The sequence below is a fragment of the Ruditapes philippinarum genome, unplaced genomic scaffold, assembly GCF_026571515.1.
Source record: "Ruditapes philippinarum isolate M1 unplaced genomic scaffold, ASM2657151v2 ctg785_1_1_1_1, whole genome shotgun sequence".
NCBI lineage: Eukaryota > Metazoa > Mollusca > Bivalvia > Venerida > Veneridae > Ruditapes > Ruditapes philippinarum.
The window spans coordinates 25,498-41,220 of NW_026861718.1; the positions used below are offsets into that span (position 1 = coordinate 25,498).

Below are 15,723 nucleotides of genomic sequence, written 5' to 3' on the forward strand. Positions count from 1 at the left end.
TGGACTAATACAGTATAACCCCAAAATATAAAAAAACCTGGGATATATGTACATGTACATATATATTGAGCCATGCCATGACAAAACCAACATAATGGGTTTGCGACCAGCATGGATCCAGACCAGCCTGCGCATCCGCGCAGTCAGATCAGGATCCATGCTGTTCGCTTAGAAACCCTATTACAAGTAGAGAAACTGATAGCGAACAGCATGGATCCTGATCAGACTGCGCGGATGTGCAGGCTGGTCTGGATCCATGCTGGTTGCAAACCCACTATGTTAGTTTTGTCTAAACGGCTCAATTATGTATATGGGTGGGGGTAACAGACATGGTTAGGAAACCTAATCCGTGATGCCAGTGATGACAGCAGTTAGCTAACTAATATCAAAATAAAACATTTACAGATCAATGAAGTTTTAAATTGTTTTAATAATAATCACACATGTATCTTTTTCAACATGAGATAATCATAAAATAAATGTGTAGAACTCTGTACATGTATTACTATGTCTCTTCTGCTGAATTTGGATATTTTTTTCTAAAATAAATTTGTTTTATAAACTATGGAACAGCAAAAAGACAATTTGAACTAGAAATAAAACACTCAAAATAAATATCTAATCATGAGTAAAGTATTTCTAATGGCAAGAATACATTTTGAACTTAAAGAATGTAAAAAAAGGTGGAAACCCACTTTAATCTAGCCAAACTAAAGAGTAAATATTTTCAAAAAAAAGAGAAAAAAAAAAAGAGAAGAAAATCCAAACTGAATAAGCACAAAAAGTGATAATAATATAATCAGTGAATGAATAATGAACTTAGTATAATTTTGTGACTGAAATTACATATTATACTAGTATAATATATACAACATTAATAATGGTGCATTTTTGTCCAAGTATCTTACAGCATTATATCTTATATTGGTACCTGAATACGTTTAGTCTTTAGTGTAATTTTCAGAGGAACAGCTTTTAATTCCTACAGTCAAACTTGTGACTTAGACCAATTCTATAAATAGAGAACACTTTTCAATCAAGGCCATTATATTTCCCCTATTTGCACAATAAGACCCTAAATTACCATTTTTTTTCTTAAAGGGAGATCACTTGCCATTAAACTGCACTTACTATTTCCTGAGAGTGACCTCTATAGAGTAAAGCTTTACAGGACAATATACAAACATTATAGATTTTCAGTTACATAATGTCAAGGTTACCTGTATTAACTGTTCACGATGCCAAATTTCGGATAATACATGCCAATTATTTAAAAAAAATTTTTTATTAAATACGATAATTGATAAGTATAAAGAAGTCAATACCCACAGTAAATCTGAAGTAGTTTTAAAAGGATATGTAATCATAAAATTGAACTTCAAAATGGAAGAACATTTTTCATAAAATGTTTATAAAACAAAATGTGTGCTTACTAAAAAAAATAAATAAAAAAATAGATAATGTGCATTGTAATGAAATGTGACATAAATAATGAAACATTCGGCAGATGTGAATCAAACAATGTAATTGAAATTATTAAAAAAAAGATGACTCATTTATTGGTCCTACTGTATTCTACAGAGATGAATATTATATAAAAACATAAACTAATACATCTAAATACTGGTACATACAATAAAAGAAATGAAGAATTTTGTGTCAAAGTCATAAATAACTTTTTATCTTGTTATAAACAGTTGTTGAGTTTATTCTCCAGGAATTCAATTTTTTTACTCCGACTTCTATTTTAAGTAACGCAATTTAGAACTGCGGCCAACTAATATTAAAATATACATGAACTTAATTTCTTAAAACATATATATATATATATGTATATATATATATATTATGTAATAATCAATATTTACTGTATAAAGTATCTTAAACACTTCTTTCAGACATTCTGTAAACAAATTCTACAGCACCAATAATGAGAAGTAAGATAGTAAAAAAATGCATTGTTGGAAATGTTGTATTCCAATAAAATCCCCTAGTAAAATGTTTTCCAGTAATAACAATATCATTGCCTTTTACCCTATTGCACAATAACCGAATACTTTTTGTATAAAACAAATTACCAGGCCCAAGATTACTACACTTGAATTTAGAAAACCAGTCTAAAATTCTAGTGTCTGATTCGTCAATTTGAATTACAGATTTGAAATTGACCAATCATCAGATTCCATTCTTGAGACTGGTTTCTTATGTAAATTTTACAGTATTCTTTAACTTTGTGACTGCAGTTCTATCACTAAAGCATAAAAATTCAAAGTTCTAAACATGTATAATACTTGCAATAAATATTATAACTTGTTAAAATAGACATGTTAAAAAATATGTTAATTAAAAAATCGTAATATTAAAAAATAATTAATTTTTGGATCAAGTTTAAAAAATATTTAACAAATCTTAACACAAGACAAATTATTTACTATAACAACGGTTGATTTAAATACAATGTTCATTGCACCAAAATATTTAAAATGCTATATAAGAACATTTTCTGTATCTCAGGATTACTTCCCTTCAATAATATACAGATTCTGTATATTACACTTACTTCCCTTTAAAGATTTACTTCTCTTTAAAGACACCTGTACAATATCTGATAAACTTTCTAATTAGGACTTTTCTTGGATTTCAAAATCTATATTATCTAAAAGCAAAAACAAGTCATTTGTTTTCAAATTATTATTATAATAAATAAACAACCATAACTCTTATATACACTTCTATCAGTAATAAAGTTATATGACTGGATTCAATCACAATTTCCACATCTAAGTCTACAAAAAACATTGTTAACTTATCACACTGGTTTACTCTCTTTGTCCATGGACTACATGACATCAAACGTATATCAACTATGTTTCCATGGTAACTTATCCTTGCAAGTTTACAGTTTCCATGCAGCTTTCAGATATTCACTAGTTCTATTGTAACTTTCATCACTGGTATATCTATAGCATTGCACTTTTGTTAGTATCCATGGCAACCAGGTATCATCTTACAAGTGTCACACCCATGGAATATATTTAATAAGATAACCATGGGATACTCACATTAAAATATTGCCTACCATAAAAAGTAAAAATCATTGACCATGGAATCACTTTTATAATTTTGTATCCATGGAAACTACACATCACTGACCATGGAATCTCCTTCAGAGTCTTGTACAGTTATTTCCTCTTTATTTTTGGTCTGTATCTTAGGACTGTTGTTTTCAGATGAAGACAAACCAACTGAGTCATACCCAACATCTTCTTGCCTTATCTTCAACAAGATCTGTTCTCCTTCTTTAGCAATACCCCATGGAAATGTGTCATGTACCCAGTCTGTAGGGTCTTCCCATTGGGCTCTCTTACCATATACCTGAAATATGTATACCAGACCATTGATAATGGACACAATTCATCATAAATAAAAGCTAGTTGTGTATATTTTGTGGGAAAAAACCCTGAAATAAACCTTTATTTCCAAAATGCGGGGCACACTTGTAAAGGCACTGTTTTATGAAGATTCCTTAAACATTAACTTTATCTACAACCAGTATATACATGTAGTTATGCAAAATCCATTTAGTCTCTGTACAACAGATAGTGCTTAAATAATTTCAAGCAGAAGACATAATTGTAATGGTCAGCATTACTCAGCAGCCATTCAAACTTATCAACAGCTATTCGTGTTCCTGCTTATTCTATAACAAGTTGATTTTATCACAATTTACCTGTAGACCTTCCCTAACAGCCTCTAACATGTACGGTACTATGGAGTAATTCCAGAGATCAGTGAACCATAGCTTACATCCACCAATGTCCATCGGAGCTGACAGGAACAGTCGAGGCCCTAAAATATACAAATATATCAATTATTCATAGATTCAACATATACATGGCTTTAGTAAAAAGTTAAATCTTGACATACAAAGAAACTATTTTGCTATTATTTAGTAATAAATATTAATTTCAGATTTAAAAATAACCTGATGGTGCATATTAATGGGATTATTTGACACTTTGAACTTTTTTCGTTAGTTTCGCACTTATGCAAAAACAACCTCAAAATATTTTCAAACCTACCTATTGTGACATCAGAGGAGCTGTGTGTTTCAAGGAACTTGTTCAGATGTAACCAAACCTTTGGTACCCAGTCTATTATTTTATTCAAGTCGTTATTTCTAAGACTGGTCATCACTTCCGCCTCAACCAGTCTGCGACGTAAATACCGTCCCAGAAATCCTTTCACTGGTTCCATATGGTTTGCACATAACACCCATCTACAAGAAAATAAAAGTAAAATTACTTTCACAAAAGATTAAAAACCATTTAAATTCTTTATTTTTTTATATTCTAAATGAAAGAAACATTATTTCTATTATCGAAATGTGAGATGGTTTTTGTTTCTTGTCTTCTTCTTTTCAAAAAATATACATCATTTACAATAAAATGGTAATGAGGGCAAAAAAAAGCTAAATCCAAAAAACAAGTCTCAAATTGCACTACTCCCAGTACTTCTCCAAAATTTTTTGAATTTGAAAATAACCAATCAGAATGGAAGGGTTCTTTGACAAATTGAAAGAAGAAAAGAAATAAGGAATTTACCTGAAGTTATGATGTAACTGGAGATTTGTAGTTGAGCATGTGGCTTGATTCATTGTCCCAATAATGTATGGACTGAAATAACAACAAAAATATATACATATATGTACAAAATAAGCCTCAAGGTGAAATTTACTGGTTAAATTTCCCTTTCTGATGATTCAGCTACAATGTATATTGAGAAAAGATTTTAAGAAAAATTCATTAAATATAGAAAAATATGCATTTTTAGTTTATAATGAATTTATTTATTTTAGTTCTACTGTGTAGGAACCTATAAATTTATATACACTTTTGAATCTGTTCCTAGTACCAAACAGTACTGAACAATGAGTGTAAAGTTTCTCATTAAAAAAAGCAACACTTTGCCCTGACAGGGTTTGAACCAAGATGGCTAGCGACACTTAGGTTTCAAGTTTGACATGCTAACCACTTGGCCATGCCGCCATAACGTGTTTTTTTTTAGCTGTTATATTCTGGTAAGTCATATAACATTATCACCTTACTCTTGTTAAATTTCCTTGTCTAAAATACATCTTGATTGTAAGACATAGAACAAACCAATATGACAGAACAACAGTAAACTATACTAACCATTTTTGATATTTGACACTTAGGAAGCCATTGAACACCTCTCCTAGAGATCCGACATGATGGAGATTATCGAGGATGATCACACTCGGTAATTCTCCCATGCTGGTGTTCTCACACTGCTCCGCAATGTTGGCAAGGTACTGGCGTAGCTCCTTCGCTGTTTTGTGATCAACATTAAATGTTGCCACTGATCCTGCAGTGAGCTCCTTCCCTGACCTGAAATATGGATGATATTAGGGTCAACTTTTTTTGTAATATTTCAAAATTAAGTGCCTCAGTTTGTTGCATTACATTCATTTCAATGTATTATAATATTTTAGTGGAAGCAGTAGTGCAGGATATTTATACAAGTAACAGAGAACAAAAGACAAGACAGTATAGTTTACTTAGAACATGAACTATCATTTCACATTACATGTACTATGATATAGTTAGATATAAACAAACAATAAGTACAAATATTTAAAGGCCCTTTTTTATTGGTTTTTAGAAGCAACTCATTCATTTGATCACCTGTCATGATATATTTACATTACATTTAAATTTAGGGATATTGAGATATACTTTACCTGAGCACGAGGTGTTCTGCAAGTTTTTGAGCAAGGTAGGTTTTTCCCGTGCCACTAGGTCCACAAAGGATAATACGACGATGTTCCATCAACAGCGAGATGTATCGTTGAACAATAGACTTGGGTATTAATGTTTCAAAGGCCAGGGAGTCCACACTGTTTTGGCGTGTTCCTGAAAATTTTATCATAATGTTACAAAATATTCGCTTACCAAATCAGAATCAGGGATAGAGGTAGGAGCTTATTTACTGGTTGATTATTTTTATTTGCTGCCAATACATGTATGTAGTTGCAGATACAGAATCAAATACTTAAAGTACTGCTGGAAGGTAATGTGCTTTTTTAGTTTAGACTCAAAGAATAAAACATTTTCATGGTGGATTTTGGTCCAAATGAAGTCATTCGAAAAAGCATTTTGATCCCAACCAACATCTGATCGAACTAAGTCATACTACACTACTGTACTGATCAGGGAAATTTGGGACCAAATTAAAATTCAATAGTCTTGTTATAATAAAAAGTACCCCATTTAATACCATTTTACAAATGATAACAAGCTTAAAACATTTTGAAACTAAAACTAAATCTGAGGAACTGCCTGCATATGAAATATCTTATCAATAGTAAAACAATTTAATTAATTACCTTTCAGACATATTCCAATCTGCATAGTGTCACCAACAAGATAACCTATGGGAAGTAACTCCGGTACCTCAGAATCTTTAGTTCTTACAATATCACCAATATGGTATGAAAACACACTTTCAGCACTTAGTCCAAGATTTGTAACCGGGTCTATACGTAGAACATACTCCTGCAATAAAATTTAACATAATTAATATAATGTAATACTCGTAATAAGTCTCTTAATTCCACTCTTTTAAAGAATTCAATTCAATACTGAGTAATAAATATGAGCGCTAAAAGCTCACAGTAATGAACCTTTTTTTTTTTATCTTTCTCCAATTTTTAACAGGCTGAATTTGTAAAATGGAATAATCAAACTTTTCCATTGTTAATGAGATGGATTTTTATATCATAAATGCTTAAACCAAGGAGAGACTAATTTGCAAATAGTTTAAATGAGCGTGCTATCTATACTCTATAGCGGTGGCACAGGAATGTTATTATTTGGGAGTGCAAGTCTTTATTTATTTGGAGTAAAAGTCTTTGAGACTTGTAATCCATGAGAACAGTAATCTATAAAAGCTGTTTTCCATGTGATAAACAAAGTATCCAATTTGTTTCATCTCAATAAAAGATTTATTCCCCTCTTTGATTAAAAGGAAAAGTGGCCTTCTCCATTTTATACTGACAATATATACCTGTACCATGTATTTATTTTGATATAAGACTCACCTTGAATATTTTCCTGATAATATTATCAAGGATATCCCATTTAGTTTTCCCACTAACAGCCAAAGAACCTATAGGTACTTCTGCAGCTTTCTGTAAGAAAACAAATAAACTGTAAAACCTTTCATTTTACAATAAAATAACGGAATAAACAACCAGTGTCAAACAGTACATCATTACTATTTCACTTGTCACAAAAATGCTGACACTTTTCCTTTCAGATTTCTTTACTCCTTACTTAAATTCTAAACATCTCTTGGGTACATAAAATTATTTTGGTTAAATGATGTTTAGTTTAACTTATAATGAAAATATATCATTTAGTATGAATATTATCACCTAGACTATATTTTACATATTTATTTCAATTCTTATTTTGAAAATAGTCTTTAATTCTTTCTTGTTATATAAATACAATTTAAGTTGTTTATTTTAAATATTACTTATGATTATAATTTAAGTTATTAAAAAAACAAGAAATGTTGAAAAATAACATAAACATACATCAACTCTTGCACGATTTGGGTCAGGGTTTGACCCTAGATGAACTGTAATTGGCACTCTACGACCTTCACCCCTATCAGGAGACTCCTGTATTAACAAGTCGGCTAAAAATAGAAAAACAGCAGACGTCATTTTACTTTCAAGGAAATAACATCAAAAGCAATATTTCATAGATGTAATAACAATTATCTTGGTATAAACTATTTTTTTGTGCATTCTTACATAATGACAGCATAATTATGATATCAAAATCATAGTTAAATAGAAACTTTAATGTTTCTCTAGAGGGAGAAATCATTATGTTGGCAAGTACCGGTATATAGCTTTCAAAGCTGTTTTACAATAACAGATAATTTACTTTGCAGTAACAATATCATTACCTGGTACAAATCAAAGGCTACAATAAATAACGATAATCACTTGTTATGTTTTATAGACAAATTATTCTACACCTGTAATTATTTCCCTATTTCCTCCACGCTAATTGTCTCATCATGTTAGCAGGAAAAGATTTGCAGGTTTATAAATCATACAGTTTTGTTTTTCTCTATTTTACAAAAACTAAATTCTGTGCATTGAATTCTTCATTATACCATTTTCACAAAGGATTCCCACAGTCATGTTCAATGAGAATTTTGCACATCAAGGATTTATTTTTAGTATCTAATACAGCATAATAAATATTTGCATAAGTCCGCACCATACAAGGCACTGAATTTGTTTATGACTGAACAGTTTTCAAATCTTTCATTATCATTAACAACATAGACAAAATTTGACTTATTTGTTGATTTTGTTGATTGACAAACATCTTTTATTCAAAATGTTACTATAGACATTTCCATTGACCAATAAATATTCCGTAAAAAATGTCTGATATTTCGCCAGTAAAATACTTTTATTAACACATCGCCACACAGTAGTCAGTGTCAGTCTGTTGTATTCAGACATACGATGTATTTTTCTTACCTAAACTGGTATTTTCTGTCAGACTTATTGTTCGTTCCAGTGATTCACTGCTTGTACGGTTATGATGCTGCAGGGAATTCTGGGAAGTGTTGAGAGAATTTGACGAATGCACCATTCGTGCTAATCTATCATTATCTGACTTTAAGGCACACATATCATTCTGAAATAAACGCAATGTTACCCTCTACAAGTTTTCACAAAACTGTGATATGATCAAAATTATTATATTAACTCAAAACTTAAAAGTTGTTTTTTAAAGAAAGGATTGCGCATATACATTTGCACTTTTTTCACATCTTTATGCTGTTCTAGAATATATGTATATAAAAACATAATCTGCAACACTTTTACATAAAATATTTATTCTGACAATAAATTTCAAAATATTTAGTATATATCTGCTAATTTTAACCTTAATGGTATTCCCTTTAAAAGTTGTAAAATATTGTAATATATCCTATTTCAAGTCCGGTTAACATGCCAATTTGCATACTATACACAATGGTACATATTTTTCTGCCAAAAATCACTTAAGACACATGTCACTATGATATGGAAATATAAATAATTCATTATGTAACCCTTTCCCATATGATATCATAAAACTTATCTGAGATGACCTTATATTTTCTGTTAATGAAAAACAACCTTAGTATCGTAAATATTTTTATCTCTGTAAGAATCTATAACTTACTTTCATTTTATTCATGGCTTCCCTAAGTTGTTCAAGCTGATGTGCAGACGACAATGCCTCCAGACGTATGTCTGTAAGTTTCATGTCTTTGTCTCGTAACTGTTTCCGCAACTCCATAATTGTTATCGACTCCTCACCGTCGGACAGTCTGAAATATATAATTATGCAAAAGTAAAAATATTTATTGTTGTCCTGAAAGTAAAAGAATAATTGTACGTCTGAAAGGAAATGGCCCCAAAGAACAAAAAACAACATTAAAGAACCATAAAATGGACTTATTTGTTATATTTATGTAAAGAAGAAACGATGAATCTTTTCATAGATGAACTCATGTCAAATAAAATACAATATGGAGCCCAAGTTCTTTCCCATTAACATATTTCACCAGCTAAATCATCTTTAATTTCTTTCAAATTCATTTTCAGAAATTTATTTGTATGGAAAAAAACTTAAATATCGTCTAGATCTAATTCCAAATAATTTTATCACTGAAAATGTGTTTTGATACTTGATACAACCACTTAGATGACAACTTGTTTCATAGGAAAAACTTATCACCTCAGTTTCTTAAAACTTTATTTCTGCTACAAATAAGCAATCTATCATAAGCCTATCATATGCCATGTCATCTTACATGCTTAAAAAAATGCATCATAAAAGATAACTCCACAAATCAAGTTTTACTTACGCTCCAGAAGAGTGACTCCCCTTGATGTTGAGTGGATGCTGTCCGTTCTGCATGTGGATTTGTAACAATGGTGAATTTGGTACTGATAATGTAGATCTTAAACTATTTGTGTCCGGCTCACAGTCAGACAGGGAACCATTCCTATTCTTTTTCTTAGTATTGAATGCTTTGCTAAACGAGCTCCGCAACTGAATAAAAAGACAAAAAAAACTTCAATAAACAAAAATTACAAAATTATACATGCATTTAAAATTAAATTCATTAAATTAAATGACTTTTCGAACATTCAATAAACTCAAATGATAAGATAATATGTCATTTCTGGAACAGAAAAGATTCGTGCTTGAATTTGATACAATTGGATTTTTTATCGCCACAACGTTTTCCGTTATAAAATACATAAAACTAAGCTTTATTCATTGCATCTACCTTATCAAGAGCTATAATTCTTTTATACCCAGACATAGTGATTGGTTTTGGCAGAGAAAGAAGATAAATACAGAATAACGGCAACTATTAATAATTTAGTCCATTACGCAACAAGATAAAAACATATTTTCACATTATTATAACAGATAAAACCTCCTTCATTTCAATAGCAAATTACCTAGCAGTAAAATTCTATTACAACGGTCTTGGCATACTTATTTTTACCTCTAATATTTCAATAAGAACAACCTAAATAATTTTATTTTGACAAATGATGCTTCATTTTCATGTCATTAAATAGCATTGTACATTAGACTTCTGGACTGGAGGTTACAGAATCTACCAACGTGACTAATGCAGACAAAAATCAGCCTGCACATCATGGTCTGCATTGTTTGCTATATTTAGACAAATGCAGTACAAATTTTAAAAAAATTTCCTAACAATGATGAATAATTATGTCCATATTTAAAGACAGACACGTCCATTTAAGATATTTAACTTGGTAAAGGTGAATTTGTTAGTTGTTAAAGAAAGTTTTTTGAAATATTGCAATGACTATAACAAGATTCCAATTTTTGTTTATTTAGAATCTGAACTGTTTTGATCTAATATTTTAAAACATCTACACCAAAACTATCAGTAAAAGACATTCTTGACACTTTAATAGCGATCAGAACAGAAACTGTTTCTATTTTTATCTGTCTGATATCTTGTTATTTGATTACGATAAGCCACCCAACATGAGATGCCAGAAATTCCTACACTTAATAGAACAACCCTGCACCAACTAATTGCTCTTACAGCAAAGAAGTAATTATTAGTGGTGTAGAATGATAGTAATTCTCACGATGCAACAAGTATCACAGTGCACAAGATCAATTATTTTTGTATAATGTAAGCAAATTAACATCTTACAACCACAAAGCATATTTTTGTTACTCCTTGGCAATAAATCTAATCATCACAAATTTTTAAGATGAGTTACGCAGAATATTACATAACAAGAACTGTCGGAGGACAGTAACGCTCGACTATTCGAAAAGTTGTCACAAGGGTGTTTCATTGAGTATAATAATGCTTACCTATATGAATACATAAAATTGTCCGAAAAAGGGCATAATTATGCAAAAAAGCAAATCAGAGTTATGGGACTTGTGCCATTCATCTTAGATAATCACAGAGAACAAGTGTGTGAAGTTTCAATCCATTCCCTTCAGTAGTTATGGAGATACCAGCTTACATGCAAAAACTTAACCAAGAATTTCTAAGTCGAAAAAGGGGCATAATTATGTAATAAAGCAATCAGAGTTATGGGACTTGTGCCAATCATCTAAGATAACCACAGAGAACAAGTGTGTGAAGTTTCAATCCATTCCCTTCAGTAGTTATGGAGATACTAGTTTACATGCAAAAACTTAACCAAGAATTTCTAAGTCGAAAAAGGGGCATAATTATGCAAAAAGAGCAAATCAGAGTTATGGGACTTGTGCCATTCATCTTAGATAATCACAGAGAACAAGTGTGTGAAGTTTCAATCCATTCCCTTCAGTAGTTATGGAGATACCAGCTTACACGCAAAAACTTAACCAAGAATTTCTAAGTCGAAAAAGGGGCATAATTATGTAAAAAAGCAAATCAGAGTTATGGGACTTGTGCCAATCATCTTAAATAATCACAGAGAACAAGTGTGTGAAGTTTCAATCCATTCCCTTCAGTAGTTATGGAGATACCAGCTTACATGCAAAAACTTAACCACAGGAACGCCGACACCGACAAATGGGTGACTGCATTAGCTCGATTATTCTGCGAATAGTCGAGCTAAAAACTATTTCCTATGTAACTGTTGTGGACGCTGCCCTTAACCAAAATTTAGTGGTTGACACCAACAAGAAGGGCCTTCCAAGAATTTCAATCAATAGCATTCTGGTCTCCTATTGAGCGACAGGGCCAAATTTGCACTGAATTATCTATATCATACTAAATCTTTGTGTGCAAGTTTCTGAAGAACTTTAACTTATCTAGTTGGTCAAAAGCTAAACAATGTCGGTCAAAAGCTATACATAGCTTATGTTTTGTGAAATGATTTGATTTGATGTGAACTTCTATGTAGATTTTGCATACCATTATAGATTTACTATAATATATAAAACTATGTACTTCATAGAGAATAATCTTACATAATATGAAATAAAACTAAATAATTGCATACCCAGCCTTTCTTTTTCTTCTTTTTTGCAGCTTCGATGTCCGTCACTGCAGATTGTTGACTTGAGAAACTACAAGCACTTGACATGCTGTTTATACTTGACATAGAATCTGACGAGATCTGACGCTGTATTCGACTTCCTTCTACAATAATGAATGAAATCAACAATTATATTAAATACAATTTGGAATAATAATAAAAAAACTTTCATAAAAAATTTCATAAAAATTCAACAAAATTTAAAAATGCTTTTATTTAAATATTTTTCAACACTAAAAATTATCTTCCAATCACAGTGTAGTATCAAGGTTTTCATGGAAAGAGTTAAAAAACTTTTAAGTTCATTTATTTTTTTAATTTCTTTACACATTTTAAAATAAATTATATCAATATAATGTTTATTAAACTACAACAATAAGGGTAGGTTCCACACTGGGATGTATTTTACCGACTGGAAATATATAAAGGGAAGCATAGAAGCTAGGAACATTATAAACAGGAAGACAGACAGACAGACACGTACAATGTCACACTACAGGATATTACATTAATTTTGATCTCAAATTATGAACATTTTAGTATACGGTTTCAGGAATTGCACCATGTAGAGAAAATGGGAACCAAACAAGAAAATGGGAACAGAGTGAGGCAAATAGAATTGAACAGAAATACAACAGAGAACAAGACAATTTTTTACACTAAGAAATGTTATAAATAAAAAATAAAGTAATTAATTGTAATCTTTGATTAGATCCAAGTAATGCCTTTCTAACAAACACAAAATCTTTTCATTTATATGAAATTCACAAAGTGCCACAAATTTATTTCATTTTTCTACACTTCAATCTTGAAGCAATTATCTATTTGCTCTATATGTTTTCTTTTTCCTACATTTTTTTGTTGAACAAGTTAAAAAGGTTGAAATTTATAGCAGCATTAAACATACACATATACTATCATATCTTTTATCGTTATCATATTTTCTGTCCCGGAAATTATACGGAAATTATACGAATCAATTCGAGATAGCCTACTAAGATAAGATTAATATTTTATGGTGGTTACTTTTTAAGCATATGGGTAACTCAATGCAAAAATATTGATTCTAAAAATGCTGAATCATCATTATTATAATATGTCAATACCCCTGCCATCCACCTACAATACCCCTGCTACCAACCTACAATTCTTCTGCCATCCACCTACAATACCCCTGCTACCAACCTACAATACCCCTGCTACCAACCTACAATTCTTCTGCCATCCACCAACAATATCCCTGCTACCAACCTACAATACCCCTGCTACCAACCTTCAATATCCCTGCTACCAACCTACAATACCCCTGCTACCAACCTACAATATCCCTGCTACCAACCTACAATTCTTCTGCCATCCACCTGCATTACCCCTGCTACCAACCTACAATACCCCTGCTACCAACCTACAATTCTTCTGCCATCCACCTACAATACCCCTGCTACCAACCTACAATACCCCTGCTACCAACCTACAATATCCCTGCTACCAACCTACAATACCCCTGCTACCAACTTACAATACCCCTGCTACCAACCTACAATACCCCTGCTACCAACCTACAATACCCCTGCTACCAACCTACAATATCCCTGCTACCAACCTACAATATCCCTACTACCAACCTACAATACCCCTGCTACCAACCTACAATACCCCTGCTACCAACCTACAATATCCCTGCTACCAACCTACAATACCCCTGCTACCAACTTACAATACCCCTGCTACCAACCTACATTACCCCTGCTACCAACCTACAATACCCCCTGCTACCAACCTACAATACCCCTGCTACCAACCTACAATAACCCTGCTACCAACCTACAATACCCCTGCTACCAACCTACAATACCCCTACTACCACCCTCCATGTACACATAATTCTCCAGCTACAAAACTATAATAATAACTCCTATCATCTTTCTACAATACCCCTGCCACACACCTACATAAAGTATTATGCCCCAAAATATATTTATTATTGAAACATCCATTTCTAGTTCCCATTGGAAGCCTATAAAAGTGGTAGTTGTTTCATGTCTTTGGAGGATGGTAAAAAAAATAATAGCTATTTTCCATTTAAGAGGACACTAACATTTAGCGCATCTTTACACTTTGTTTGTATAACGCAAATGACTTCCCATCAAAATATATGCACATCTGTGCATTACCATTTTTACGAAGTTGCAAAAGAGCATGGGTATGTGATAAATAGCACCACTTGATGGATAAAAATTACTTCCAAAAGTTTACTTTAAACTTGTGTCAATGTAGGATGTGTTTACTTGCATAAACACTGGAGTTTGTAGCCAGTTGTGGCTTCTCAGTACTGGACTTGCTGTCTTTATTAAATATATTACAATGAAGCTTCTGAACTTTAAATTACAATTACACAGGGACTGAATAATGTTACATTTATAGCTTTCTTACAAACGATAACAATTTTTAATAAATTCAAGCATACTAAACTCAACCCAAACCATCAGCTTAAATATCAGAAAGTGTATAAATCTGAAAAATATCCCTTAAATATACTTTAATTCTGTAACTGTTATTTATTAGTGAAATACTAAAAGTAAAAGAAAGAAAATACAGTGTTCACTTATTCCTGGAAGCAATCATAGAGTTAATGTAAGGAATTTCCAAAATAATGTGCATGTCATGAAATGATAGATAATTAAATTGTGCAGCCTCTCTGACAGCAATGGAGTCCTGATTTTTGCCTTAAAAAAATCTCAGCACTATGTACAACAGCATAACTTATCATTTCTAATTTACATTCTTACATTGGCACTGTGATTTTTGTGGAATCTTTTTTTGTGTGTCAACATATTGCACGCTTTGTGTGCGCTTTGTGTGTGCAAAGATTGCACTTCCCAATATTTTTCATATGAATCACAACTTCTTTTGTTTTTTGCAGCAAGACCTATTCTTCATAGCACCTGTATCTAATCAAGTTAGAATATCTAATATATAAAACTTTCCTATGTTTCTAATCATTCATATTAACATTAATCAGTAGACGAAACGTATCTGTCAATCAAGAGTGCCTGAAAAATTAATCGCTT

The 15,723-nt window shown here is 31.6% G+C and overlaps 1 protein-coding gene across 8 annotated transcripts in view; it reads right to left on the bottom strand.

The window, feature by feature from the left end:
* Nucleotides 1-1,435: 1,435 nt before the first annotated feature.
* The window catches only part of LOC132716591 (neuron navigator 3-like), a 157,161-nt gene continuing 142,873 nt past the window's right edge, over nt 1,436-15,723 (bottom strand). For all 8 annotated transcript variants that reach the window (XM_060699900.1, XM_060699899.1, XM_060699897.1 and 5 more), the window contains 13 exons: nt 12,617-12,756; nt 9,976-10,163; nt 9,288-9,435; nt 8,594-8,753; nt 7,625-7,728; nt 7,124-7,213; nt 6,410-6,578; nt 5,765-5,936; nt 5,196-5,411; nt 4,605-4,676; nt 4,083-4,279; nt 3,731-3,849; nt 1,436-3,375 (listed from right to left, as the gene is read on the bottom strand). In XM_060699900.1, coding sequence (XP_060555883.1) covers nt 3,139-3,375; nt 3,731-3,849; nt 4,083-4,279; nt 4,605-4,676; nt 5,196-5,411; nt 5,765-5,936; nt 6,410-6,578; nt 7,124-7,213; nt 7,625-7,728; nt 8,594-8,753; nt 9,288-9,435; nt 9,976-10,163; nt 12,617-12,756 — 2,012 coding nt within the window. In that variant the 3' untranslated portion in view covers nt 1,436-3,138. The remainder of the gene's footprint in view (nt 3,376-3,730; nt 3,850-4,082; nt 4,280-4,604; nt 4,677-5,195; nt 5,412-5,764; nt 5,937-6,409; nt 6,579-7,123; nt 7,214-7,624; nt 7,729-8,593; nt 8,754-9,287; nt 9,436-9,975; nt 10,164-12,616; nt 12,757-15,723) is intronic.